The sequence below is a fragment of the Orcinus orca genome, chromosome 17, assembly GCF_937001465.1.
Source record: "Orcinus orca chromosome 17, mOrcOrc1.1, whole genome shotgun sequence".
In the NCBI taxonomy this organism is placed as follows: Eukaryota; Metazoa; Chordata; class Mammalia; order Artiodactyla; family Delphinidae; genus Orcinus; species Orcinus orca.
The window spans coordinates 2500306-2525908 of record NC_064575.1 but is presented as its reverse complement, the minus strand read 5'-3'; the positions used below and the strand labels follow the sequence as shown (position 1 = coordinate 2525908).

General features: G+C 44.5%; 1 protein-coding gene across 9 annotated transcripts in view; it reads left to right on the top strand.

The window, feature by feature from the left end:
- The window catches only part of ST18 (ST18 C2H2C-type zinc finger transcription factor), a 131010-nt gene that overhangs the window by 65850 nt on the left and 39557 nt on the right, over window positions 1-25603 (top strand). For 7 of the 9 annotated variants that reach the window (XM_049700602.1, XM_033437671.2, XM_049700601.1 and 4 more), the window contains 6 exons: window positions 5427-6224; window positions 11959-12093; window positions 12755-12845; window positions 13853-13957; window positions 15923-16116; window positions 18178-18389. In XM_049700602.1, the coding sequence (XP_049556559.1) occupies window positions 5427-6224; window positions 11959-12093; window positions 12755-12845; window positions 13853-13957; window positions 15923-16116; window positions 18178-18389 (1535 nt within the window). The remainder of the gene's footprint in view (window positions 1-5426; window positions 6225-11958; window positions 12094-12754; window positions 12846-13852; window positions 13958-15922; window positions 16117-18177; window positions 18390-25603) is intronic. The other 2 variants (XM_049700605.1, XM_049700606.1) reach the window with 2 other exon arrangements.

The window sequence follows — 25603 nt, the reverse complement described above, 5'->3', positions numbered from 1 at the left end:
GTCGGTGTGGTTAGTACTAGGGAGAGTCCTTGAGTCGGTATGGTTAGTACTAGGGAGAGTCCTTGAGTCGGTGTGGTTAGTACTAGGGAGAGTCCTTGAGTCGGTGTGGTTAGTACTAGGGAGAGTCCTTGAGTCGGTGTGGTTAGTACTAGGGAGAGTCCTTGAGTCGGTGTGGTTAGTACTAGGGAGAGTCCTTGAGTCGGTGTGGTTAGTACTAGGGAGAGTCCTTGAGTCGGTGTGGTTAGTACTAGGGAGAGTCCTTGAGTCGGTGTGGTTAGTACTAGGGAAAGTCCTTGAGTCAGTGTGGTTAGTACTAGGGAAAGTCCTTGAGTCGGTGTGGTTAGTACTGGGGAAAGTCCTTGAGTCAGGATGGTTATATCATTCATCTCGCTGACATTAATTTACCAAGTATTTAAGAAAATGGGCATCTTTTACACCAACACATTTTGCAGGCGCCCTAAGGACCAGGACGGTACCTGCCCACCAGCTTCCCGCCTTCTTTTGTAGCTGAATGATCGTTGTAGATGCTTGGTAGTCACCAGGAAAGTATACTGTCAAATATTCTCAGTTAAGTATTCACTTAGAAGCACTGACGGACTTCTATCTGCAGCTTCACAAATGTTCACTCTTTAGTATTGGAGCCACTACTAATCATAATGAATATGCTAAAATTACAGCCGTAGTGGCTATTATTTTTGAATTCTTAATATATTCCGAGCACATAAATCATATCACCTAATCCACCCAACAGTGACGTGAGTGTGTATTATTATGGCCACAACTTTACAAATGAGACCATTGAGGACAAAGGGATTTAATGCTAAAGGTAACACAGCTTGTAGGCGTTGGAAAGAAGATAATTAGGAAACAATTGAAGGACAAGCAAAATAACTATTTCCCAGCTAACTGTGCTCCATAATCCAGCCCTTCCCATGCTCTGACCACCTTTGGAAGGCAAGTTGGGCAAAGTCCCTACGAGGTCAAATTACGAAGTCACATTTCCAGAAATGACAGGTCACAGATGCTTCTCTCCCTGGTCGAGAGAGGAAAAGTCTAAGTTGCCTTCAGCCCTCTGAGCAAGTGACCCCCAGCCCCCGGAAGGTAAGAGAGCTGAGTTTGCACCCAAGCCCAGCATAAGGGGTTTCATCTGCCGTCTCGGTCACTCCAGGCACCCCAAGGTCTTCACCTGACCAGGTGTGTGCCCAATTTTGTCTTAAGCAGGCGGTTCAGTTGATGAGAGAGGGTTAGGCTCACGAAGGCTGAGGCCATGAGCTTGAATCCCTTTAATGGCAAAATTGTGCCCCATGCCCTCCCCTGGCTGTCTTTCAAAGAGCTGCAGGTGGGCATTAAGGACGATAGAAGAAAATTTGGACAAAACCATGCAGATGCACAGTTTTCACTGGGGCAAACAGAAGGTGACGTTGCAGAGCTCTCTCAGGAGGCAGGACGCACTCGTGTGTTCCCAGTGCAGACGAGGGAAAGAAGCGGGTGAGCCAGTGTGTGGGATCCTCCCGGGCTGTGAGCACGTGATCGCGATTCCAGGGAACCCGTCACACCTGTGGAGCCTCTGGGAGCTGGGATGACACTTTGACTATGTTATCTCTCAACAGACAGCAAATAAAGGATACGCCGCTCCCATTCTAAAACTCTGAAAGATGAATTCATCTTTTATTCCCAACAAAGTTGACATACTCAGGAGGCCTGGAAAACTAGTTTACCCGTAAAAGTCACTTAGATAGTTACAGAAACAGAACTAAAATCTGAAATCCAGTTGTACGAAAGGAATCAACCTCAAAACATGGGATTTTCAGAGGACTTCTTTTGTTTAAGTTGTTTTGACGCAGAACAGTTGATACCTGTGGAGAATCCGCTAGCAGGTAACTTCAGGATTACCAGACCCCTCAGAGGAGAGACTTTGGTTTAAAGCAAATCAACAGATGTTAGCTTTTACATATCAGGCCAAAAGGAAGTTTATTTATTTACTTTTTTGCTCTATGAGGAAAGTATTGTCCTACTCCAGCCCCAGAAGTGCACCTGAGGAATTTTCTACCCCACGTTGTTGTGAGATGCACTTTGTTAGTTTTTGTTTGTTGTTGTGTTTGTCTTTATGTGTTTTTTCTTTATACTTTAAGGATTGTTGCTTTTCATTACAAGTTACCTGACAAGTGTATTCTGGTATTTTCCTATAAATTCACTCTTGAAAGTATCCAAATATGGGAAAATAGTAGGCACCTGGCCGTGGGTCCGGATCCCAGCCCCCCCACTGGCTGGTTGTGTGAACTTGAGCAAGCCCTTAGCTCTTTAGAACCCTGGTTTCCCGCCTGTAACAGGGAGTTGAAAGTACTTTTCTTGTAGTTGTTGTGAGGATTAAATGAAACTAAACTAAACTAAACACCATGGCAGGAACATACCAGTTCATTGTCTTAGCATGTCACAGGGTCATCCAGTCATTGGGACATCAGATCACCCTTGTTTTAAAGATGAGGACCCAGGACTCGGGAGACATCGGCCTGCCCGAGGCCATACAGGCAGGTGGTGCTGGGCCAACCACACGACCCCAGTCTCTGGACCTCAGACCTGGGAGGTCTCCCTCCACGCCGTGCGTGGACCCTCCCATCCCCAAGGCAGTTGGCGAGCATAGCAAGTGTGACGGTGAACTGGGCTGAGTTCTCTTTGCACTTGGACTGTGACCTTCCACAGCGGGCGTGGTCACCACTTACTCTGAATGAAAAACGGGCCGCACCTTATCTAGGTGGAAGCTCCCATGTCTCCTCTGCCCTTGCTGACTCTACCGTAGTAACAGGGAGGGAGAAGCGGCCATCCTTCACCGCATACCGGTTGGGTGGCACCCGCTTTCCTGTGAGGGTGAGGCTCAGAAAGGGTGAGGAACCCATTGGAGTTGGCACAGAGACACACGCCAGGCCCAGAATCAAACGAGGTCCCTAACGCAGGGCTCTTTGGGTTATGTCAGTGGCAAAAGCACAAAACAGACCACCGGGCCACCCCGGAAAACAAAAACACACAAGCGCAGAAAAAGTAGGCAGCCTGTTACAAAGCTGGGGAAAAGGGGCACCCCGTCGCAGATACGTCTGCTCAAAAGCGAACTCAACTTCTCTCTTTGTGACAATGACAGTGATGGCAGAGGGGGGTGGGCGCGTGGGAAGTTGGTCTGCAGGTTTGCAGAGCACCCCTGGAAACCCCGCGGGCGACGCACGAAGGCACCTCTACCAGCAGGGCTCCTCTCTTTCTGAAGAATAATTAATAAATATTTTCTTTTAGCATATAACCAACAGTTGAACCAAACAATTATGTAAACTGGAAATGACCCAAAACGCTCGCCTGGCAGCGGCTCGGTGACACGCATCGTCGGGCACACGTGCATTGCTGTCACCCCCGCCTCTCTGGTGATCTGCACTTAATAGGAATATTTTAAACTATGTAGCTAAGCAACAGAGGTAATTGTTGCTTTCTAGAGCTTTTGTTAGCACTCTCACACAGCCCAAATATGCATAATTAGGTATAATGTCTATAAATCATTATTGTACACATGTGGGTAGTTAAGTGGAGTTGAGAGAATAGTTCAATGAATTGAGCATATTCACTGAAAATGCTTTTTATTTGTTTTCTGTAGTTCATAATATTCTAAAATTATCATAACCCTTTACACTTTCTCTTAACAGCCAACTGTGATATTGAGAAAAACTTCATTTGCATTTTAGACTACGTTTAATATATTATTTAAACCTGGAGTTCCTCTGATATGAATTCAGGAGAGGATACACCATCCGTTCAAATATTATGTGCTGGTTTCGCCAGCCTCTTTTCTAGGAAGTAAAATGTTAAATTTTTCAGTTTATGTTGAATAGATCCCAACAAAAGACTGCACTCTATAATCAGCATTATTTAAAGGGGCTAGTGTTGTGACTGAATTCTTCCCTTCATCCAAAAATGCTTTTAGTTACTATGGCAATATTTACTTGATCCGGGCAGTCCAGTGTTGATTTAGGGAGATAATTACCAGAAAGGAAGATGATGGAGATGCATTTTTGAGTGTCCTTGTCAGACGCAATGTTTATAAAAAATTAAACGAGACCCAAAAAAGGCACATTGTCTTCTGCACAGACACCCTCTCCCGCAGCCCTTACACAGGACGGCTGTGCTTTTCTTTCCTCCCAAGATGTTTATTAAGGCAGAATGCACTTCACCTGGTGTCTTTAACAGTCTTTAAGGGGGCTTATTATTTTGTGTTCCCATCCGCCACCCTGCCTTTAGAGACACAGAAATAGTCTTGCTGCTTCTTCTTTTTGTTTTGTCTCAGTGACTGCCAGGGACCACTGCCTGGTTATCTGGTGCATTTCACAGCCTGGCGATCTCTGGGCACCGAGCTCCCTGGACCCCGCCATGTGCGCGGCCAGGGCTGGGGCACCGGCGAATCTGCACCTCAGGTGGTGTGTTTGCACCGGGACAGGCTTGGGGAGGGTGACTGTACATATAAATATATACACACACACAATCTGTCACCCCGACTGGGCCACTGCCAAGAGGGAAGGGGGTGACACGGACAGCTGCTCTGGGACAGTGGACACCCCATGGACAGACTGGCGCTTGGGGGGTGGGCGCTCTTCTCAGTCCCAGGCCTTCTTTACCATCAGGACTGAGAGGAACTGGTTAACATTCAGCATCCTCCAGCCGTCCCCACTCCTGACTCATCTCCTTTTTACACAAGTGCATGCATGTACCAGGCCAGAAACTGAGCTACTATTCAAGATATTATTCCATCATGTTCATTCTCCCATTTACTTGTGTTTCCCTCGTCATGGCATTTTCGTGTGACAGTTGTGACAGTGATGAGGGAGTCTCGAGAACCTCAGGCTTCTTTTAGTTATCGTCTCGTGTAGATGTGTTGTGTATTTCAGCTAGCGTTCCATAAAATCTGAAAGTATGTTTGGGACTCTATGGAGGCAGAGAAAATCAACCTAATAAGCTTTGAAAATATATTGCCACGCTAGCAGAGAAATTCGATGAATACTTCCTTTTTATAATGTATAGTAGGACATATGCTTAATTTTCTTCCAGTTGACTGAGATTTGCAAATATAAGAGGTACAGTAACACGAATTTCACATTCAGGACTCTGTGATGGTTGAGTATTTATTTCAGTAACTAGACGAGCTTAGCTCTGACGTGCTGAAAATTAGAATAGCTCATCTCTTTAAAGGCAATTCTCAGAATATTAAGGTCTGAGTTTTGTTTTGTTTTGTCAAGAGGGTATGTATTTTTCTACCCAATGTTTATATAATTGATGGAGTCCACATATTCACATATTGCATGTATTATATATGTATATGTCTATCTATCTATCACTGTAATTCCCTTAAAATACTTTTTGTTCTTATTTTTCAAATATTGGCCTTCTTTTTTCCCTAGAAGAAATCATGATAAAACCCATGGAGGAGAAGCTTCATTCAACTGCACAAGAAAATTCCGATGGGAAGCAAGACAGATACGGCCGTTATCAAGAACTCGTGGTCAAATCGCTAATGCATTTGGGGAAATTTGAAAATAATGCATCTGTTCAGACCATAAGTGAGAACTTAAATGACAGTGGCATCCAGTCTCTAAAAGCAGAGGGGGATGAAGTGGATGAGTGCTTTATGGTTCATTCCGACGATGGAAAAGACAAAATCAACGATTCCCAGCTGCGGTTCTGCTCCTCCGATGACAACGAAAGTAACTCTGAAAGTGCAGAGAATGGTTGGGACAGCGACTCCAACTTCTCAGAAGAAACCAAACCTCAGAGAGTCCCAAAGTATGTTCTCGTGGATGATAGGAAAGACCTACTGGAAGTTCCTGAAATAAAAACTGAAGGTGACAAGTTTATCTCTTGCAAAAGCACATGTGATTCGGAAACAGAAAGGAGAGAGCCACAGCACGCTCCCGTGGACCCGTCGGATGGCCAAGCCCAGCCCTCGTTCCCTGGGAGTAAGGAGGATGATCACAGGCACGGGTGTCCGGCCGCGGGGGTGGAGGAAGCCGCTGCCCTGGAGAAAACCAAGGGGAACTTGAGTTTGCTGGAGCAGGCGATCGCCCTGCAGGCTGAGCGAGGCTGTGTTTTCCACAGCACCTACAAGGAGCTGGACAGGCTTCTTCTGGAGCATCTGTCGGGGGAGAGGAAGCAAAACAAAGTCATTGACGTGGGCGGAAGACAAGTCTTTACCAGTAAACGTAAGACACCGATTTGCTTCTATTTTATTTAAAATGTCTTTAGAGGTTGGGGGGGGGTGGTAAATGAGTAAGGTTTGCTTGCTTCTCCCAGATAGCTTTTTGACAGCACAATTTAAAAACCTAATTTATATTTTAAAATTAGCAACTTTTTTTCCTACTCAATAGATTGTTCTCAGATTAAAACTTGGTCGGTTTGTAGGGTTTTAACTCTCGCAAAATAAAGACCTGTATTTCTTCTAATAGGACTGCTTTTAAAAAATATATTGTACTTGTTAAAAAGTACTATATTGGGTATGTTAAAAGTACATTTGTATTTACTGGATTTTAAATCATTTTATGAATCAAATCATTTCCAGAAATTTAATTTTTCTTTCCCGCCCTCTTTCTGGGATCATCTGACTGCTTTTATTTTTTTTATTTATTTATTTTTTTTTTGTGGTACGCGGGCTTCTCACTGCTGTGGCCTCTCCCGTTGCGGAGCACAGGCTCCAGACGCGCAGGCTCAGCGGCCATGGCTCACACGGGCCCAGCCGCTCCGCGGCATGTGGGATCTTCCCGGACCGGGGCACGAACCCGTGTCCCCTGCATCGGCAGGCGGACTCTCAACCACTGCGCCACCAGGGAAGCCCCATCTGACTGCTTTTGAGCTTCAAAATAGTGTCAAGCTACCAGGAAGCCAGGCAGGATGCTCGATCCTTCTTAGGACAAGACCGGATGCTGATGCCTTCATAAGCCTGTGCTTTTACAAGCTCTCTAACGGAGGGTCCACAAACGTCTGGACCAAACTTGAATGAGACAGTCAGTGTGCTCGGAGGAGACCTTAAAACTGATCCTCAGACTTTAGGAAAGCTGTGTTCTGTTCCATGTGCCCATAAAGATGCCCTCCGCCCCTGGGTCTTGCACCAGGTGGGCCCGGTGATGAGGCCTCCAGTTAGGCGTGGTCTTTGGCTTGTTAAGATGAGTATTTCCAGGATCCCATGAGACTTACTGCTTCAGAACTTGCTTTTTTAAAAAAATTTTTAATTTAATTTTTATTTTATATTAGAGTAGATTGATTTACAATGTAGTGTTAGTTTCAGGCGTACAGCAAAGTGGTTCAGTTATACATATACCCATATCCATTCTTTTCCAAATTCTTTTCCCATGTAGGTTATTACAGAATATTGAGTAGAGTTCCCTGTGCCATACAGCAGGACCTTGTTGTTTATCTATTTCATATATGGTAGTGTGTACATGTTAATCCCAAACTCCTAATTTATCCCTCCCCCCCACCTTTCCCCTTTGGTAACTGTGTTTGTTTTTAAAGTCTGCAAGTCTGTTTCTGTTTTGTAAATAAGTTCATTTGTATCATTTTTTTAGATCCCACATATAAGTGATATCATATGATATTTGTCTTTCTCTGTCTGACTTACTTTACCTAGTATGATAATCTCCAGGTCCATCCATCTTGCTACAAATGGCATTATTTCATCCTTTTTATGGCTGAGTAATATTCCGTTGTATCTATGTACCACATCTTCTTTATCCATTCCTCTGTCGATGAACATTTAAGTTACTTCCATGTCTTGGCTATTGTGAATAGTGCTGAAATGAACATTGGGGTACATGTATCTTTTCGAATCATGGTTTTCTCAGGATATATGCCCAGGAGTGGGATTGCTGGATCATATGGTAGCCCTATTTTTAGTTTTTTAAGGAACTTGCATACTGTTCTCCATAGTGACTGCACCTGTTTACATTACCACCCACAGGGTAGGAGGGTTCCCTTTTCTCCACACCTTCTCCAGTGTTTATTGTTTGTAGATTTTTTGATGATGGCCACTCTGACTGGTGTGAGGTGATACCTCATTGTAGTTTTGATTTGCATTTCTCAAATAATTAGCAATGTTGAGCATCTTTTCATGTGCATAACTTGCTTGTTTTTAAAAGCAAGTTCCTGAGGTGATTCTCGGGCACCCTAAAATCTGAGAACCACAGAATTCAGAGAGGAGTGTCTTAGAGGTAATCAAGGTCGTGGACCTAAAGCGCTGACAAGAATAATGCGCTAGTGTGGTTAGATGTCCTGACTGCTGAGATTTACCCAGAAATCCATTGTATATTTTAAGTCCATTTTAGTACTCACCTACAAGTAGTCTTGTCAAATACTGTCTTGCAGCTCAGAGTTGAGAAAAAAAGAATAAAAGAATGTCATTTAGTGAGGAGTAAGATAATAGTTCTGTGCAAACATACTGTAAGGGCTGGGATGGAGACGGAATATCAAGGATAGTATGTGGTTTGGGGCAGGAGGGTGTGGTAGCAGCTCTGAGCACTCCACTCACACCCAACTTGTGGAAATTACCTGTGTGGGTGTTGGTTTTGTTTTTTTTTTTTAATGAACTAAAAAATCAGAAAAAAAAAAGATGAAATTTACTTCAAATTCCAAAACCCCATCATTTCCAATATACTATATTTCATCCATTCTAAGATGCACAGTTTTCCCATCTTAGCATCTCTGTGAAATTAGAAACATGTGCCATTATTCAGTTTTCAGTCGTTTCTCCTTCCTCACTGGCACATAAAATGATGTTTCACCTTGCAACTGATAGTACCTTCAGCCAATGAAATCCAGTCTTTGGAGACACTAATTATTTGTGCCATGGCTTAAAACACTTGACGATACTTTGGTCATTTTTTAGAACTTTTTAAAGGTTTCTTTGTTTACAGAAATTAACAAGGCAATAGAATGTGCACGGTGGAGACTTAGAGAATCACTGATGGGACTGGATGAGTCCACAGTGTAGCCTGTGTGTAGGGTGAGGTCCTGCATTGGGATGTGAAGTCCACGCAGGGAGCTCCAGACTAGACCAGGAAGAAACAGGCAAAACAGTGACCGACTGCAGGGGCCTTCAGGCTTTGTCCAGAGGCTGCCCAGGTTCACGGTCCTGCTCCCATCCCTGGTGTGGGAGCGAAAGAGGAGCTTTTTTCTCCTGTGAGTACTCCATGCTCCTAAGTAAGCACTAATCCCCGTGCACCTTGGGCATGTGACTTTGCTCTCAGGGACAGAACCCTAGGATTTCAAAATACCGTTTCACCCAAGCCTTCCGATGAGTCGGCAGTTCTAACAATACCAAGTTTTGCTATCCTGTTGCCACCCAGCAATAGGGAGACTTTGGGTCCCCCTAGTCTAACTAGAGTCGCCATATAATTTATCCTACAGCCTACGACACTTTCGGGGTGAAGGGGAGCCATGGGCGCAATCCCACGAGTCCATCAGGTATGAACAGGACAGTCCCAGGCAAACCGGGACGTCAGGTCACCAGAGTATAAGGTCATTTTCGTGAAGCAGCATCCGGCAAAGAAAATTAAAGAGGAAGAGCCAGGCCCGGGAGCCCCCCCAGAGCTGCAGCTCCAGCTCGTGTCAGGCACCGGCGCCGGCCCCGGAGAGCACCGTGGGGCATCTTTGCTCCCCGCAGAGGAGGGGCTGGCAGACACAGTGCAAGACGGACAGTCAGCAACCCACACCTGGTCAGGTGCCAGCCTGGCCTTATCTCCCACACCCTCCCTGGCTTCCCGCAGACAGTGTGGCCAAAGCGCTCCGTGTGGTTTAGAAAGGCGGCCTCACCTGGACCAGATCCAAGGGAGGAAGCCCATCAACATTCACATCACCGCTCCTTCTTCCCGATTCTTTCCAAGTCGCTCTCACAGGGTGTCAGCACCCAGCCCCCACCAATTCCATGTTAATCAAACATCGGGGATTTTTTTTTTCCCAATTGAATAGAAATTTATTTTTTCACACATCAAGTTCCCATATATCATAAGAAGTAATTCTGGTCAAAATTCTATTCAAATGATCTGTATTTCTTGCTCTGTTCTTTTTTTTAAAATTAATTTGTGTTGGAGTATGGCCGCTTCACAACGTTGTTAGTTTCTGCCGTGCCGCAAAGGGAAACACTGGGGACTTTTACTAGCATATTCTACACACGTGAGTGCCCAAACGGACTGGAAATTTGGCCGTCTTTTCGGACTAAGTAAAAAATACCCCCGCAAAATCATACAGCATGTCCAAACCCTTCGTATGCACCTTTGTCTCGTACAGCAAAGAGTGTAGTCTCCACCTCGTGGCGTTAAATCCCGTCTCAGGAAACACACACGCCCGCTACTCGGGTCCTTCCCTTCCCGCCCAAGACACGCGTCCTCTCCCTGCTGACGCCGCCCTCCCTGGCTGCGCGCTCACGGGGAGGGCCCTTGGCCCTTCCCCCTTGGCTGGAACCACGTCCCCAGATAATTGCCCCGCGTACCACCTGCGGTACCCACCTGCCCAGTCCGACGGCCGGGGTGGCGTGGCAACACGGGGGCACGTCTGCCCCCCGCAGAATTCCGCCCTGGGGACGTCTGTCGCCTCCGGCAGCGCTGCCCTGCTCTCCGTGCCACGTTTGGAGCCGGAGCACACGGGCCCTCGGCGTCCTCGCAGCCAGGACCCTGCCCCGTACCCATCGCCGGCAGCTTTCTTGCGGCAGGATGGTACAGACTATTTATTTTCCCTCTCAGCGTCGTGTGTTCGTGATTCCTGATACTTCGCGTTGGGAGAAGCCTGCAGCCTGCCGGCCTGCATCCCACGCTGGTCCTCTCTCTGAGGCCGCCTTGCCCGCTCTGGTCCCGCTTCCTCTAGATGCCCTGAATGTGAGGGGCAGGCTGGCCCCGATGCCTGACATTGTCACTCCACGCACGAGTTAGGGGGCAGTTTCGGCTGTGAGAATGCATTTCTGTTTTAAGCTTATCTACCCTCTCAGTCACGAATATGAGAATATTCACGTTAGTCCTCATTTATTTTATGTATTTATATAACCCTCTATCTAAGCCAGCAGTGTGTGTGCCGAGCTGTGTGCAGCCGCCCCCTCTGGGCAGCCCGGCAGCATGGGTTGCAAGGTGTCCCTTTCCCCTGCCGCAGCACCTGGTCCTCTGCCCGCAGCCCATGTTCCTGGCAGCGCCCGGCAGACCCCTCAAGGCGGTCCCCACCCTGTGTGCGGCCAAGCCTCTTCCTGCTGCCTGTCTTCCACTTCCACACTAGCAGTGAAACCAATAGCTTCTCCTCTGCAGCTACTGCGCGTTGATCCAGAGCTTCAAACCACGGGGCTCTGGGCGTCTTGGGCCCTCACAGCACTGCCCCCTGGCCGGGCGTGGCGCGAGATGTCACTCTTATTGGAGCAGCCTCCCCACGTGTCTAGGAACAGCTGCTCAAGCCCAGAACTCCGGGGCCACTGGACCTGCTGCCAGGACCCACTGGACCGCCCAGACGGGCCCTCCTCAGATACGGCGGCTTCTTCATCGTGTGATTTTTGAATCTGGCCTTTTACAGATCCCTTCAATAGGAGACAGTTTGGGTTTAAATAAATGCTTTCCTTTTTCCTTCTCTTTTTTTTTACTTTTCCTTTTCCAGAGCCTATTCATCCTCTGGTGTAGGGCTGACATTTCATAATGAGGCTCTAACTGTGATCTGTGACATGACAACTTAAAACCGTCACTGTGTTTCAGCACTCCCTTGCCCTGTGTCAGCCTCTGCTTAAGGAACCAGGAAAATTGAAAACATTCTTTCTGCTTCCGCAGGTCTTAGCTGAGGGTCTTATTCAAGGCGATGTGAGAAGAATGTTTATCATCAGAAGGGTGAACAGAGTGAGAAGGTCGTGTGCAAGGCCACTTGCTGAAGGGGAGGGAAGAGGAATAACCAGATGTCTCTCTCAATTTAATTCCTCTGCAGATTCACCGAGGCCTGAAAAGAGGGAGACCAAGTGCCCCATCCCCGGGTGCGACGGCACAGGGCACGTGACAGGGCTGTACCCTCACCACCGCAGCCTTTCAGGGTGCCCTCACAAAGTGCGGGTTCCCCTGGAGAGTGAGTACCGCCGGCCCTGAAATAAGTCCACCAAGTTACCCACTTCCTCCTCCAGTTTGGAGTCAGAAACGGAAATACCAAGTTTTCTCCCTCTGTGTCAAGACAATTTCCATCTAGCTGGGTGTTTAAAACAGAGCATATTAATAGAAAACTTGGGGTACAGTGAGGCCAGTAGATCAGGAGATACATTGAAAACCTAATTTGCTACTCAGAGCTCCCAAGAGGAGGGGGCACCTCAGGCCAGGCAGGGCCCCCGGGGGAAGCACCAGGACCCGCGGCGGGGAAGGATGAGTTGTTGTAAGCAAGAGCCTTTTTGAGCTTTCGTGGGAGGGAGCGGAGTGAACTGGCCTCAGATTGGCCAGCTGGAATTTCTAGTGGGCTCTGGGCCTCTGGCGCTGTCTGTGGTTGTCTGGGACCTGGCCCTGGGGGTTAGGGCAGGTGGAGAGTGTCCTGGAGTGTGAGAGTCAGAGAGAGGAGAAGGTCCGGTGTGGGCTCCCATTGGTTGGTTTGCATTTGAAAAGTGTTTATTCTCTCGAAGAATTAGGGAGCGTGGTGGACGATGTAACTGAATTCCTTTGAATGCAAAGTTGAGACAGTTTGTCGGTGTGTGATGTATTGATGATAAATTGCTCTATTCTTTTATGTGCTATTTCGTGCCTAGTTCTTGCCATGCATGAAAATGTGCTCAAGTGCCCCACCCCGGGATGCACAGGACGAGGGCATGTGAACAGCAACCGCAACACGCACAGGAGGTAATTGGGATGAGACTCGAGAGAAACTTTCCACCAAGAAAACAAGGAACTTGCCGTGTGTTATCAAAATTCCTGGATCAGCATCAGATATGTTAGCACCTGACATAGGTGACAAATATTCTCAATGTGTGCAGAGGAAAAAGTAAAAAATACCCCATTAATTACTCCCCTATAAATTTTCACTGAGCAGCCAAGTATGCCAACAAAAAAATGTCATATTTGGAGACCAGGGGTAGATACTTATATAGCGATACACAGAGAGCCTGGTCTCTGCTCTGAACCTCCCCCACCCCAGAGCTGTTTGACCTTGGAAAGAGTGGCTTAGGGGTTATCTTGAATCCCATCCAATGCACATTAAAACGGTACCCAAGAGCTTCAGATTACTGAAGGTAAACGTCATTTCATTTCACTGAGATTTATTTCACTGAGATCGCAGCTAACTTAAAACCACATATGTGCATTTATATACAAATATATTGCATATATATAAATACTTTTGGTGAAAATGCTTATCGTTTATGTGTTTCATGTATAGATTATGTGGTCATGAGATACTAGTTGACTTATAAGCCTATTGCCAGGAAACTTACATTCTGTGCTCTCCATTTAAACTGAGATATAAAATTAAGTCCCTAACATTTTGCAAAAGACCCTAAGCTATCATAGAATTATCGTGCTGACATCCATAGTTGGACAGTTGCAGTTGGATGAGCGCATTCTACTTAAAATATCGTGAGGTTTCAATAATTTAGTTATTCCTCCCTTACATAATATTTTGATCTTAAAAATGACTCTGTTTTTTTATCACCTCTGAGATGAGGTTTGGGGACAAACGTTGACACAGTAGTTTGCAAAACCCTTTGGGATCTTTTAGGCTGAGAATGTTGCTAAGTGAACTATTAATACAACTTAACATTTGGTGCTTGCCAAGGATGCTGTGAGGTAGGTGCCAGAGCAAATTACATTATCTTTTTAACTCAGATCCGCCTACTTTTTTTTTTAAACAGTCTTTCAGGTTGTCCAATTGCTGCAGCTGAAAAATTGGCAATGTCCCAGGACAAAAGTCAGCTGGATTCTGCCAAAACCGGGCAGTGTCCTGAGCAGGGTCACAGGTAGGATGCTCCCCTGGGGTTCCCGTTACTCCCTGCATGCCGAGCGCCTACACAGAGGGTCCCTCTCCTCCCAGGTGCCAGCTCACCGTGGGCCACCTTTGTTCCAACGCACAACCACCAGTGTCCACTTGAGAGGCTGGGCCGGCTAATCGTGCTGTCACTGAAATGAACTGCTAGAACCTCCAGAAGTTTAACTTGAAATTAATCTGCACGCAGAGGTCACATAATGTGGATGAATCCAAAAAATGTAAAGTCTACGATAACAGATTAATCAAATTCTGTGTCGCTAAGCACAAGCCCGCCCCCTAGTCAGGTAGGGGCCCCCTTATGGTTGACGTAACCTTTCCACCTCCTAATCCCTCATCACTCAAAATATGTGATGCTATATGGTCGTCCCACTCTTCCAGATATGCGCACAGTCTCTTTGAAACAAAAATTCATTCCAAATTGATAACTATGGAAATACCTCCTGTCGGTCCTAGGTCCTTCAGAGTCTCTAGTAGTTTGGAGGACCTTACTCACACCTAAATAATAAACTATGGATGAGGACACAGTATGAGGTGATACACTTATTAATACAAAACTCATATACATAAGAAAAGTGATTTGGGGATTACAGCAGATGACCAGGTCCTCATTGTTGTTACCAAGACACTGGAATGAAAAACAGTTATTAGGAACATTTTCAAGATATGGTGTCCCTTAATATTTGCTTCTGTAGGTTTAATTAAAAGACTCAAATTGTCATGACTTTGCCGAGAGTCAAAATCACATGAGTGAGGAATGTAAATCAGGCAAATATCATGAATTACTGAATCACAGGTTAAAAATCTCATAACAAGATTCTTGGTTAGGAGTACAGTACCGTATTCTCTAGTTTCTCCCGAAGTAGGTTGGTTATCAAACATAGAAACAGCATTAAGTTTCATTGTGCTCATTTCTTGGAAGTATTATTTTAGACTAGAACGCCATTGCAATATTAGGGTGTAAAGCAAGTTATATAGACAATAACAAATTCAACTAATCACTCAGATATTTTGATGTAGCAGCTAAAAAGTTTTTTACCTAATCCAAGAAACATCATCAAAACGTTGACATTCTGATGAGTAAGGTATGTTCTGGTGAAAAACAAAATAAAAGTATGTATTTTTGATATTGCTAAATTCTGAAAGTATATTTATTTGTGTCCTTTTAGCAATAGACCACAGCACGACAGCATTTGTGTTTTCCTTGGCCGGCATTGGTGCTATACAAATATGATACCCTTGTTTAATCCACACAGTAATTCTAAAGGAATGTTTAAGTCACATTTAGCTTGGATTAAGATAATTCTATTGAAAAATGTGATAGCTGTTATAATACAGTAATTTTTATTCATATTGAAACAGTGGCAATTTAATAGATAAAATTTTGAAATACTATTTAAAATATTACTTAAAGCAGCAAAAGCATTCAGTCCGAAGGTGGGGAAAAAGATGAGAAGCCTAAGAAGAAATTCACAGTTCAGGAATCCAGTTTCCGGTGCCGACACTGCCCCTGTTAGGCGTCAGGGCCCTGCCAACTGTGCTGAACAGAATATAATGACATTATATTGTCATCAGAATATAATGACATTTCCTCACTAGTTCCAGTCGTGACTTTTCACTGCTACTCTGATGAACAGTCCTGAGCAGCAGGAAGTACACACCTTATCAGTGCCCTGATGACAGTTCCATGGCACTTTCTCTCTTACTGATGGGAGACTCGGACACACAACGTGCAGCCTCCCTGAGGCCACCCAGCACCCGAAGTGCCCCCTTGTCCCTCACTCCACCCCATCCTGTGTGACCACAGCTCTATTCCCTAGTGCGGGGCTCAGTGGGAAACTCCAGGTGTGACACACCTGAGCTGCTTTAACTTCTGATGCTGGGATGCTCACCAACGGTGTCGTCCTATTTCTTTTGAGCTCTGCCCCTCTCTCTTCAGGACAAGCTTGGTGAAGCAAATCGAGTTCAATTTCCGATCCCAAGCCATCATCTCTCCCAGAGCTACGGTGTCAAAAGAGCAAGAGAAATTTGGAAAAGTACCTTTCGATTATGCCAGTTTCGATGCCCAGGTTTTTGGTAAACATCCCCTCGTACAAACAGGTCAAGGCCGAAAAACACCACCATTTCCTGAATGTAAGCTTCAAATTCTAATACTTATTCCAAAAACAATGCATCTTGTGTATGTGCATGTTGGGTGAGGGGCATGTGTTTAAATATGTAATATACTATTTACTGCTGGGAGGAGAGAAAATATATTGTACGGTGAAATAAAATAAGGATAACAATAGTAAGTTAATCAGTACTACTGGTCTTGCATGAAGTGACACTGAGTATGGTAAATAGTGGATTAATTATTCTACAAATTTGGTGCCATTTTTAATCTAAATACAGTAATTCTGAAGAAATACAGGTAAAAATATGGAAATACTACTTACATCAGCAAGTGTTCACACTGAAGGTGGGAGAAAAAGTGAAAAGTCTAAGAAGGAACTCAATTCAGAAATCAAGGTTTTACTAGGAAAAAAAAAACAAACACGTGTGGCTTTGGAGATGTTCATCCACAGATTTAAGAATTAGTGCAGAAACATTTAAAATGTGTCAGTTCTCTGATGCTAACACAGAGACACTGTAACGCATAAAACTTGGTGTTTTTACTAACAGTTTCTTCAAGTTGTTTAGAGTCCTTGAATGTTTTAATGAAAAGGTTAGAAAGTAAATGTTGGGAATAAACCCAGGAATGATTTCTGCCAAGCAAAATAATCCCCCAGTTGGAGTCTTCCATAGACCGGGAATTTTTTACAACATTGTGCAAATCCCTGGAATCCCTTTGATCTCACGCGTGGTTAACCCAGACGTAGTACTCTTAGGAGCACAGGGTGCTTCTCCCTTCTGTGCCATGGTCACCTTCCGTAAAGAACGTGAATGTCGTATAAAACCTAACAGTGTATAAACAGACTTGAAAGGAGTTTGTCCACCAACAAGAAGTACATTAAACTCCAGAAGATAGTTTACCTGTTCTTACTAAAAATAGGGCACAGCCAACATAAGTAACCACTGACAGCCTGTTAGATTCAGGAAAGAAAGTTATACACACAAATATACACACACAATGTTTTGTATCTATCTGTATAAATTTAGATATAGATATAGTTCTAGGATATATACACAAAATATACACACATACATATATGTTGAATTCAGGTGAAACTAATTAATGAGTGTTCTGTATGCTCATGTAGTATGGATTTTGGTTTAAAAATGTAGCACATTCAGTGACATTTTCATATTTTTATAACTACAGGAATAACATTTGGTAATGTTTTAAATTATTTCGTGAAAAATAATGATCAAATATTTAAAGTAAACACTGCTTACGGTGAAACAGCTGTAACTGCCTTTATATTAGCCCACATTAAATGCTGGCTGTGTTTCCTGGTCCCTGAGTGGTTTACAAATACCCAGAGTGGAGAGAAACCCGTTAATTCTCTCAGTAACGCCTTGGTACCCACAACAGAACATAAAGCAGCGCTCATTCTCGGTAGCACTGAGAATGCTACCTTTCCGCCGCAGTGCCTTTCCGTTCCCCGGAAGCTCTGTGCATCTCTCACTCACTGCCCCGAACCGAGCATGAAGATGCCAGCTCAGGAAAGCCTCCGCCACCAACTCCGTCCCCCTGAGTTGGAGGAAGAAAAACTCGTGCTGTTTTAAGCACGAAACAAACCTCCACATCCAATAGCAAAACAATGCAGTTCCATGGCTAAGTAAAAACTGTTATTATGAAAACAAATACGAAAAGTCCGTTTCTCTCCCCTGGGGTTACTGGGCCGCACACGTACGCCGTCTGTGGTTGTACCGGCCTTATGCCTGTCTAGTCCCTGATGGGTTTTGCAGCTACCCACGCTGCCATGGCATCTGCCCGCTAACATGAGATCTGGAGTCTTTGTCATAAGACGTGGAAATGCAAAAAAATATTCAGAGAACAGGCATTCTTCCCCCGCAGTCACGTCATTTGACCTGTGAACTTCTGTGAAAACCGTTCTGAATAACCTTCATTTAACGTACGCAGGGAGAATGGAGCATGTTTTAATTTATTCTTCACGTATTTTCATGCAAGGAAGTTCTATCTTTAAAACAAATCTATCTAATGACTAAATCCACGTACGAGCAATTGCTAATCAAATCTCTCTTCAACAGCGAAGCATTTTTCCAATCCAGGGAAATTTCCTAACCGGCTGTTGAGTGCGGGCACTCACACACCGAGCCCCGGCCGTGCCAGCTCTCACAGCCACGGTCAGCGCGGCGAAGACACCCACGTAGCGGCAGCTGCTGCCATCCTGAACCTCTCCACCCGCTGCAGGGAAGCTGCAGACATCCTCTCCAACAAACCGCAGAGTCTGCCTGCCAAGGTAGGCCGGCCAAGAGCCCGGAGGGGGGCAGCGGCTCACAGCGAGAATCCACTGCCTGCGTGAACCGGCCACACTCTCCCCCGCCCCTGCAGCACGGCCCCCCTTGTCTCGGGGAGAGAACCTGGGCAGGGATGAGTGTGGTGGGAGGAAGGACCTTGGAGGGAGACAGTGGCGCTTTCGCAGGTTGTGCCCCAGAGCTGGGGCAGGGGTGTGGTATGAAGCCGGTTGGGGGCAGCTCGATAGATTCCAAACCTCTTTTTGTGTGGGGGACTCTGGCACACGAGGAAAGAGATTGCCACTAGAGTCACGCTGAACGACGGAAGCTTTTCACTGCCTTCGAATCAAAGATGGTAGGACGTGTTCCATTACACAGCCCCCCGTAAAACACTGGAAAAATTCATGAAATTTCACTATCGTACATGTGACTGTCGTATAGCGTAAGGTGGTCTGAGTTGCTGTAGTTTTCACGAAGGACACATCCTAAAACCTGGATCCGTTAAATCGACAAGACAGGGTCCCGGGGGCGTCTTGAGAACTCAGGGCCCAAATTCAAATCCAAAATCAAATTCTGTGAAGTTTATGGAGACCCCAGCTTTCTGGAGCTCACGAAATTAATCACATTTCTCTAATAACCTCTCCTCGCCGACTAACGCAGAGAAGTAGACATCTGTGTTTATGATGCCTTGAGGAAAACAAAAAGCAAAAAGATCCTTCATGTCTTGCCTTTTGAGGAGGGGGTTGTGATGCTCCAAAGTAACAGGGACCCTCGGAGGGAGCGTGAGCTTCCTGCAGTCAGCAGGGACCTGTAACTCCTGTCCAAGCTAAGGGCTGTTAAAAGAAGTTATTTTCCTACCTAGACAGCTGAAGCCAGCTGGAGGAGAGTGCCCAGGCTTATTTGGAGAAGAGATGTTACTCTTGCTTTCAGTGGAAGATCGCCCAGGTTAAACTCTAACCCAAAACTCGGCGAGCACAGGCTCTAGCTCTCTTTTCCCTTTAAGCTCAGCCCGTCCCCGGCGTGGTCAGCTGCCACCTGTGCTGTGTGCCAGGCCTTCAGGAGAGCAGGGCGCACAGTGCGTCGAGCCTTTGACAGAAGAATCAGAATTAGCTTCTGGACAGATCTCAGCCAAGTAAACCCCAGGAAGAGTTGGTGGCCAAAAACCACTCAAAAACAATTTTTAAACAAATGAGGTTCTTAAACAAAGAAAAACACGTTGTCTCAAAAATATAAAGAAAATGCCAAGCTCTCCAAAATCACAGGCAGAAATTATGTACATAAATGAATGAGGTAGGGTCCTTTAAAAGGGAACTTTGGTTATTTTTAAATTCATTTTTAAAAACCTGAATACATTTCTTCTTTTTAAAGGGATATTCTAATATACAGCTTGTTGGAGAAATACTGAACTATCTTCCTTCCTGGTGCTTTATTCTTTGTCTAGGCTGTCCTACAAGAATAAAAGTGCCGATATTATAATGGTTAAATCTGCTTAAATTACTTGAGTAAATGGTTGTAGAGTGAAGGCTTTCCATCTGCAAGGTAGACACTTTTTGTTCCTCAGAATTCTGCCTTTAACCTTTATATTCTCCACGTTCTATTAATTGCTGGAGCCAAACAATGAATCAAACAAGGATGACTAAAATTTGAAGGTATTTTCCCTTATCGATATATGTTCTTCTCTTCTTAAAACACATTTCTGGTCAGAAAAGTGACTGTTAAATCGTCACATTTCGAAAATTCAAACAGCGGACTCGCCGTGTGTATTTGATGCTCCTGCTGGGAGCATTCTGTGAGCCGGGGTTGCTCTGTGGAGCTGATACGCCTGTCCCGGGCGACAGGAACCCCCTGCACGTCTCAGCCTCCAAACTGCCAACCAAGCCCTAACTGCAAAGCCAAACCACTGATGGTAAGGGTGGAAGAGACAGAAAGTGCACCAGTCGGCTTTTAGGAAGAGTTTGTGATGCTGGCGGTTTTAGGAACCTTTTTCCCACGAAAATTGTCTTGTTTGACATCGTGGTTGTTAAAATAGGATCACTGTGGCACCCTACACTGTCACCTGGTACAGAATCCTTCTTCCAGGCCTGCATTTGCACACAACTGTAACAGTTTGCAGAATTCTATCCTGGTTGGATCCTATTTTCTGAATATAAAAGAGAACCTCATAAATTCCTGAAACCACAAAAGGTAATTATTGTAACAAAAAAAAAAAAAGAGAGAGAGAAAAAGCCAAAGTAATTAACCCTGAAAAATAGGCTCTGATCAAACAGTGCCCAGTGACAGCCATTTCTTTTTTTTTTTAATAGATCTTTACTGGAGTATAATTGCTTCATAATACCGTGTTAGTTTCTGTTGCACAACAAAGCGAATCAGCTATATGCATACATATATCCCCATGTCCCCTCCCTCTCGAGCTTCCCTCCCACCCTCCCTATCCCACCCCTCTAGGTCATTGCAAAGCTCCGAGCCGATCTCCCTGTGCTTTGCTGCTGCTTCCCACCAGCCAACTGTTTTACATTCGGTAGCGTGTATATGTCAGTGCTACTCTCACTTCACCCCAGCTTCGCCCTCCCACCCCATGTCATCACGTCCATTCTCTATGTCTACCTCTTTATTCCTGCCCTGCAGCTAAGTTCATCAGAACCTTTTTTTTTTAGATTCCCTATATAGGTGTTAGCATACAGTATTTGCTTTTCTCTTTCTGACTTACTTCACTCTGTATGACAGACTCTAGGTCCATCCACCTCACTACAAATAACCCAGTTTCGTTTCTTTTTATGGCTGAGTAATATTCCATTTTATATATGTGCCACATCTTCTTTATCCATTCATCTGTCAATGGACATTTAGGTTGGTTCCATGTCCTGGCTATTGTAAATAGTGCTGCAATAAACATGGTGGTGCATGTCTCCTTTTGAATTATGGTTTTCTCTGGGTATATGCCCAGTAGTGGGATTGCTGGGTCATATGGTAGTTCTATTTTTAGTTTTTTAAGGAACCTCCATACTGTTTTCCAGAGTGGTTGTATCAATTTACATTCCCACCAATGGTGCAGGAGGGTTCCCTTTTCACCACACCCTTTCCAGCATATATTGTTTCTAGCTTTTTTGATAATGGCCATTCAGACCGGCGTGAGGTGATACCTCATTGTAGTTTTGATTTGCATTTCTCTAATAATTAGTGATGTTGAGCATCTTTTCATGTGCCTCTTGGCCATCTGTATGTCTTCCTTGGTGAAATGTCTATTTAGATCTTCCACCCATTTTTTAACTGGATTGTTTGTTTTTTTGATATTGAGCTCCATGAGCAGTTTGTATATTTTGGAGATTAATCCTTCGTCTGTTGTTTCATTTGCAAATATTTTCTCCCATTCTGAGGATTGTCTTTTTGTCTTGTTTATGGTTTCCTTTGCTGTGCAAAAGCTTTTAAGTTTAATTAAGTCCCATTTGTTTATTTTTGTTTTTATTTCTGTTACTCTAGGAGGTGGGTCCAAAAAGATCTTGCTGTGGTTTATGTCAAAGAGTGTTTTTCCTCTAAAAGTTTTATCAGTGTCTGGTCTTACATTTGAGTCTTTAATCCATTTTGAGTTTACTTTTGTGTATGGTGTTAGGGAGTGTTCTAATTTCATTCTTTTAAATGTAACTGTCCAGTTTCCCCAGAACCACTTATTAAAGAGGCTGTCTTTTCTCCATTGTATATTCTTGCCTCCTTTATCAAAAATAAGTTGACCATATGTGCGTGGGTTTATCTCTGGGCTTTCTATCTTGTTCTGTTGATCTACATTTCTGTTTTTGTGCCAGTACCATACTGTCTTGATTACTGTAGCTTTGTGGTATAGTTTGGAGTTGGGGAGCCTGATTCCTCCAATTCCATTTTTCTTTCTCAAGATTGCTTTGGCTATTCTGGGTCTTTTGTGTTTCCGTACGAATTGTAAGATCTTTAGTTCTAATTCTGTGAAGAATGCCATTGGTAGTTTGATAGGGATTGCATTGAATCTGTAGATTGCTTTGGGTAGAATAGTCATTTTTACAATATTGATTCTTCCAATCCAAGAACATGGTATATTTCTCCATTTGTTTATGTCATCTTTGATCTCTTTCATCAGTGTTTTGTGGTTTTCTGAGTACAAGTCTTTCACCTCCTTAGGCAGGTTTATTCCTAGGTATATTATTCTCTTTGTTGCAGTGGTAAATGGGAGTGTTTCCTTAATTTCTCTTTCTGATTTTTCATTGTTGGTGTATAGGAATGCCAGAGATTTCTGTGCATTAATTTTGTATCCTGCAATCTTACCAAATTCATTGATTAGTTCTAATAGTTTTCAGATGACATCTTTAGGATTTTCTGTGTATAGTATCATGTCATCAGCAAACAGTGACAGTTTTACTTCTTTTCCAATTTGTATTCCTTTTATTTCTTTTTCTTCTCTGATTGCCGTGGCTAGGACTTCCAAAACTATGTTGAATAAGAGTGGTGAGAGTGGACCTCCTTGTCTTGTTCCTGACCCTAGTGGAAATACTTTCAGTTTTTCACCTTTGAGTATGATGCTTGCTGTGGGTTTGTCATATATGGCCTTTATTATGTTGAGGTAGGTTCCCTCTATGCCCATTTTCTGGAGAGTTTTTATCATATGAATCAAAATCAAAATCATATGAATTTTATCAGAAGCTTTTTCTGCATCTGTTGAGATGATCATATGGTTTTTATTCCTTAATTTGTTAATGTGGTGTATCACATTGAATGATTTGCATATATTGAAGAATCTTTGCATCCCTGGGATAAATCCCACTTGATCATGGTGTACGATCCTTTTAATGTTCTGTAGGATTCTGGTTGCTAGTATTTTGTTCAGGATTTTTGCATCTCTGTTCATCAGTGCTATTGGCCTATAATTTTCTTTTTTTGTGGTATCTTTTTCTGGTTTTGGTATCAGGGTGATGGTGGCTTCGCAGAATGAATTTGGGAGTGTTTCTCCCTCTGCAATCTTTTGCAAGAGTTTGGGAAGGTTTGGTGTTAGCTCTTCTCTAAATGTTTGATAGAATTTGCCTGTGAAGCCATGTGACAGCCATCTCTATTGTCTGTGTGGCCCTCTGCTCTGTGCCCTTCGCTTAATGTAGGATTAAGTGTAAACGATCTTCCCCTCCACATTGAATACTAGCCTGATTCTCTCTCCACCAGGATTTGGTGTTGCCTCCATGGCAGGCTGTTAGTACGTTTGTTTTTTCTAGCCCAAATCCATAAATGTCTTGAGTTCCTAGCTTAGAAAGAAGGATACACAGCTTTTCCCTACTCTTGACTTCTATAGCAGAGCATAGAAGCATTTTTGATGTACCAGAGATACTCTGACAGATGGACTCAGCTGTCCCACCTGAAAGGTCTGTAGGTGCTGGACTGCCCAAGTCACAGGTTAGAGTCCCTCAGAGACCCCGCCTTCAAGGAGCTTACAGGAAGAGAAGGACGAAAGAAGTGGTCGTTCCAGGTGGAGAACTGGGTCTTCAGAGGTGATGTTCCTGAGGCTCAGGGGAGGCATGGGTGGCTTGTAGGGAATTTGATCAGAATTTGGACAACGGATTTATTTTCCTTCTGCCTCCATGTCCTTCCCTTTACCCGATGAGCTTCTCTGAAGTTGCTTAAAGAGCCCAAGAGGAGAACAAATTACAGGTCATGAGTAGGAGCATGACCTTGTCAAAATCAAGCCAAAGGTCACTAACCGTGAGATTGCGTTCATCCACTGGTCGGAGCTAATACAGATTGGTTTTCATGCTGTGTGCAGACTCACAGCTGACTCCAGATTTACTGGGAGGCCTGCATCCGTGATTTTCAAAATCCCTACTCTTCTGGAAGATAAGGGGGTGAAGGAAGACTTCAGAGATGCAAGAGAACATCTTCTAAAGACAGTGAAGGACGATAGGCACGTTCCAAAGTGTTCTCCCCCTTCCAGAATTTCTCAGCCTGAGCACCTGCCCACCCAACACTAAAACACCTCCTCCCTGGCACTGAGCTGAGATGCCAGGGCTAACACTGCCCATCGCTGCCCAAGCTTGAGTCCACCACATCCTGAAAGTAGATCTTAGAAGGAATTGTTTATATGTTAAAATCCAGGCCAGCACGTACCCAGCAGGTCTATGCCACCTAAATCACTTGTGCGTGTTTTAAGTATCTCTTTGAGGAATCAAGTCAGGAGGAAAAGTTAGTAACAGCAAATCCCTAATGGAGATTGTCATGGTTACGGGTACTTTTGTCTGAAGGATGAACCCCATCTCAATGCTAGCACGGTCCTTGGTGCTGAGATTTGTATCATGTCCTTTACTTCCATTTGGAGTTAATGTGAGTTTGCAGAGCTCACATGGACCACAGCTTCAATCAGTCCCGCTTTAGTCTGGAGACGGGTGCTCCCGAGATGAGGTCAGGGCTGAGTAGAAGCAAGCGGCAGGAGAAGCGAGCGGCGGGGGTTCGCCACGTTCCCTAAGACCCGAGCTCCGTCCTCCTTCTTCCCCATCTTTCTCCTCCTCTTCCTCCCCTCAGCAGAGGTAGGAATAGGCACACAGTCTATCTTTATCCCGATCGCTGCCGCTTGCCAAGCGCTCTGTTGTTTGTTTTGGTGTTTTCCCCACCTGTTTAGACAAAGTGGCATATGCACAGTGTGCCTTGAAAGAAAACAAAAAATTGACACTTGCTTGAAATGTTTAAAGTTCAAAGTCTGTTTTGTGCTTGAACAAGGCCTAGACACAGCAGGATATCACATCGCCATTCCTGCTGCCTGCTCTCAGAAGTAGCCTGGCGGCTCTGGGTGCGGTTAGAATCCAAAAGCAGCCTTTTGCAGTAACTTTAACATGAAGTCGGAGGATGCTATAGAATGTGAGTGAAATGTCCTGAGGGACCTGAGTTGGGATCTCAAGGAACCAGCTGACATGTATGGGGAAACTGCCTCTTTTCCTCAGTGTAGAACAGCATAGGGAGATCTCTTCGGGTCCAAAAACCTAATCAAATTATTCTTATTATCAGTTGTTGTTTATTGAACACCTATTATGTGCCAGGCACTGTAAATAAGCACTCTGCCCATAATAATCCTTTTTAATCCTTCTAGAAACTCTGTAAAGCAGATACAATTATCCCATTTTGCAGGTGAAGAAAAGTAGTGTGGAGATACTAAGTGACTGCTTCCGAGTGGCACAGCTATAGCCATTGGAGCAAAAATTTGAATCCACACGCACCTAACTTCTGA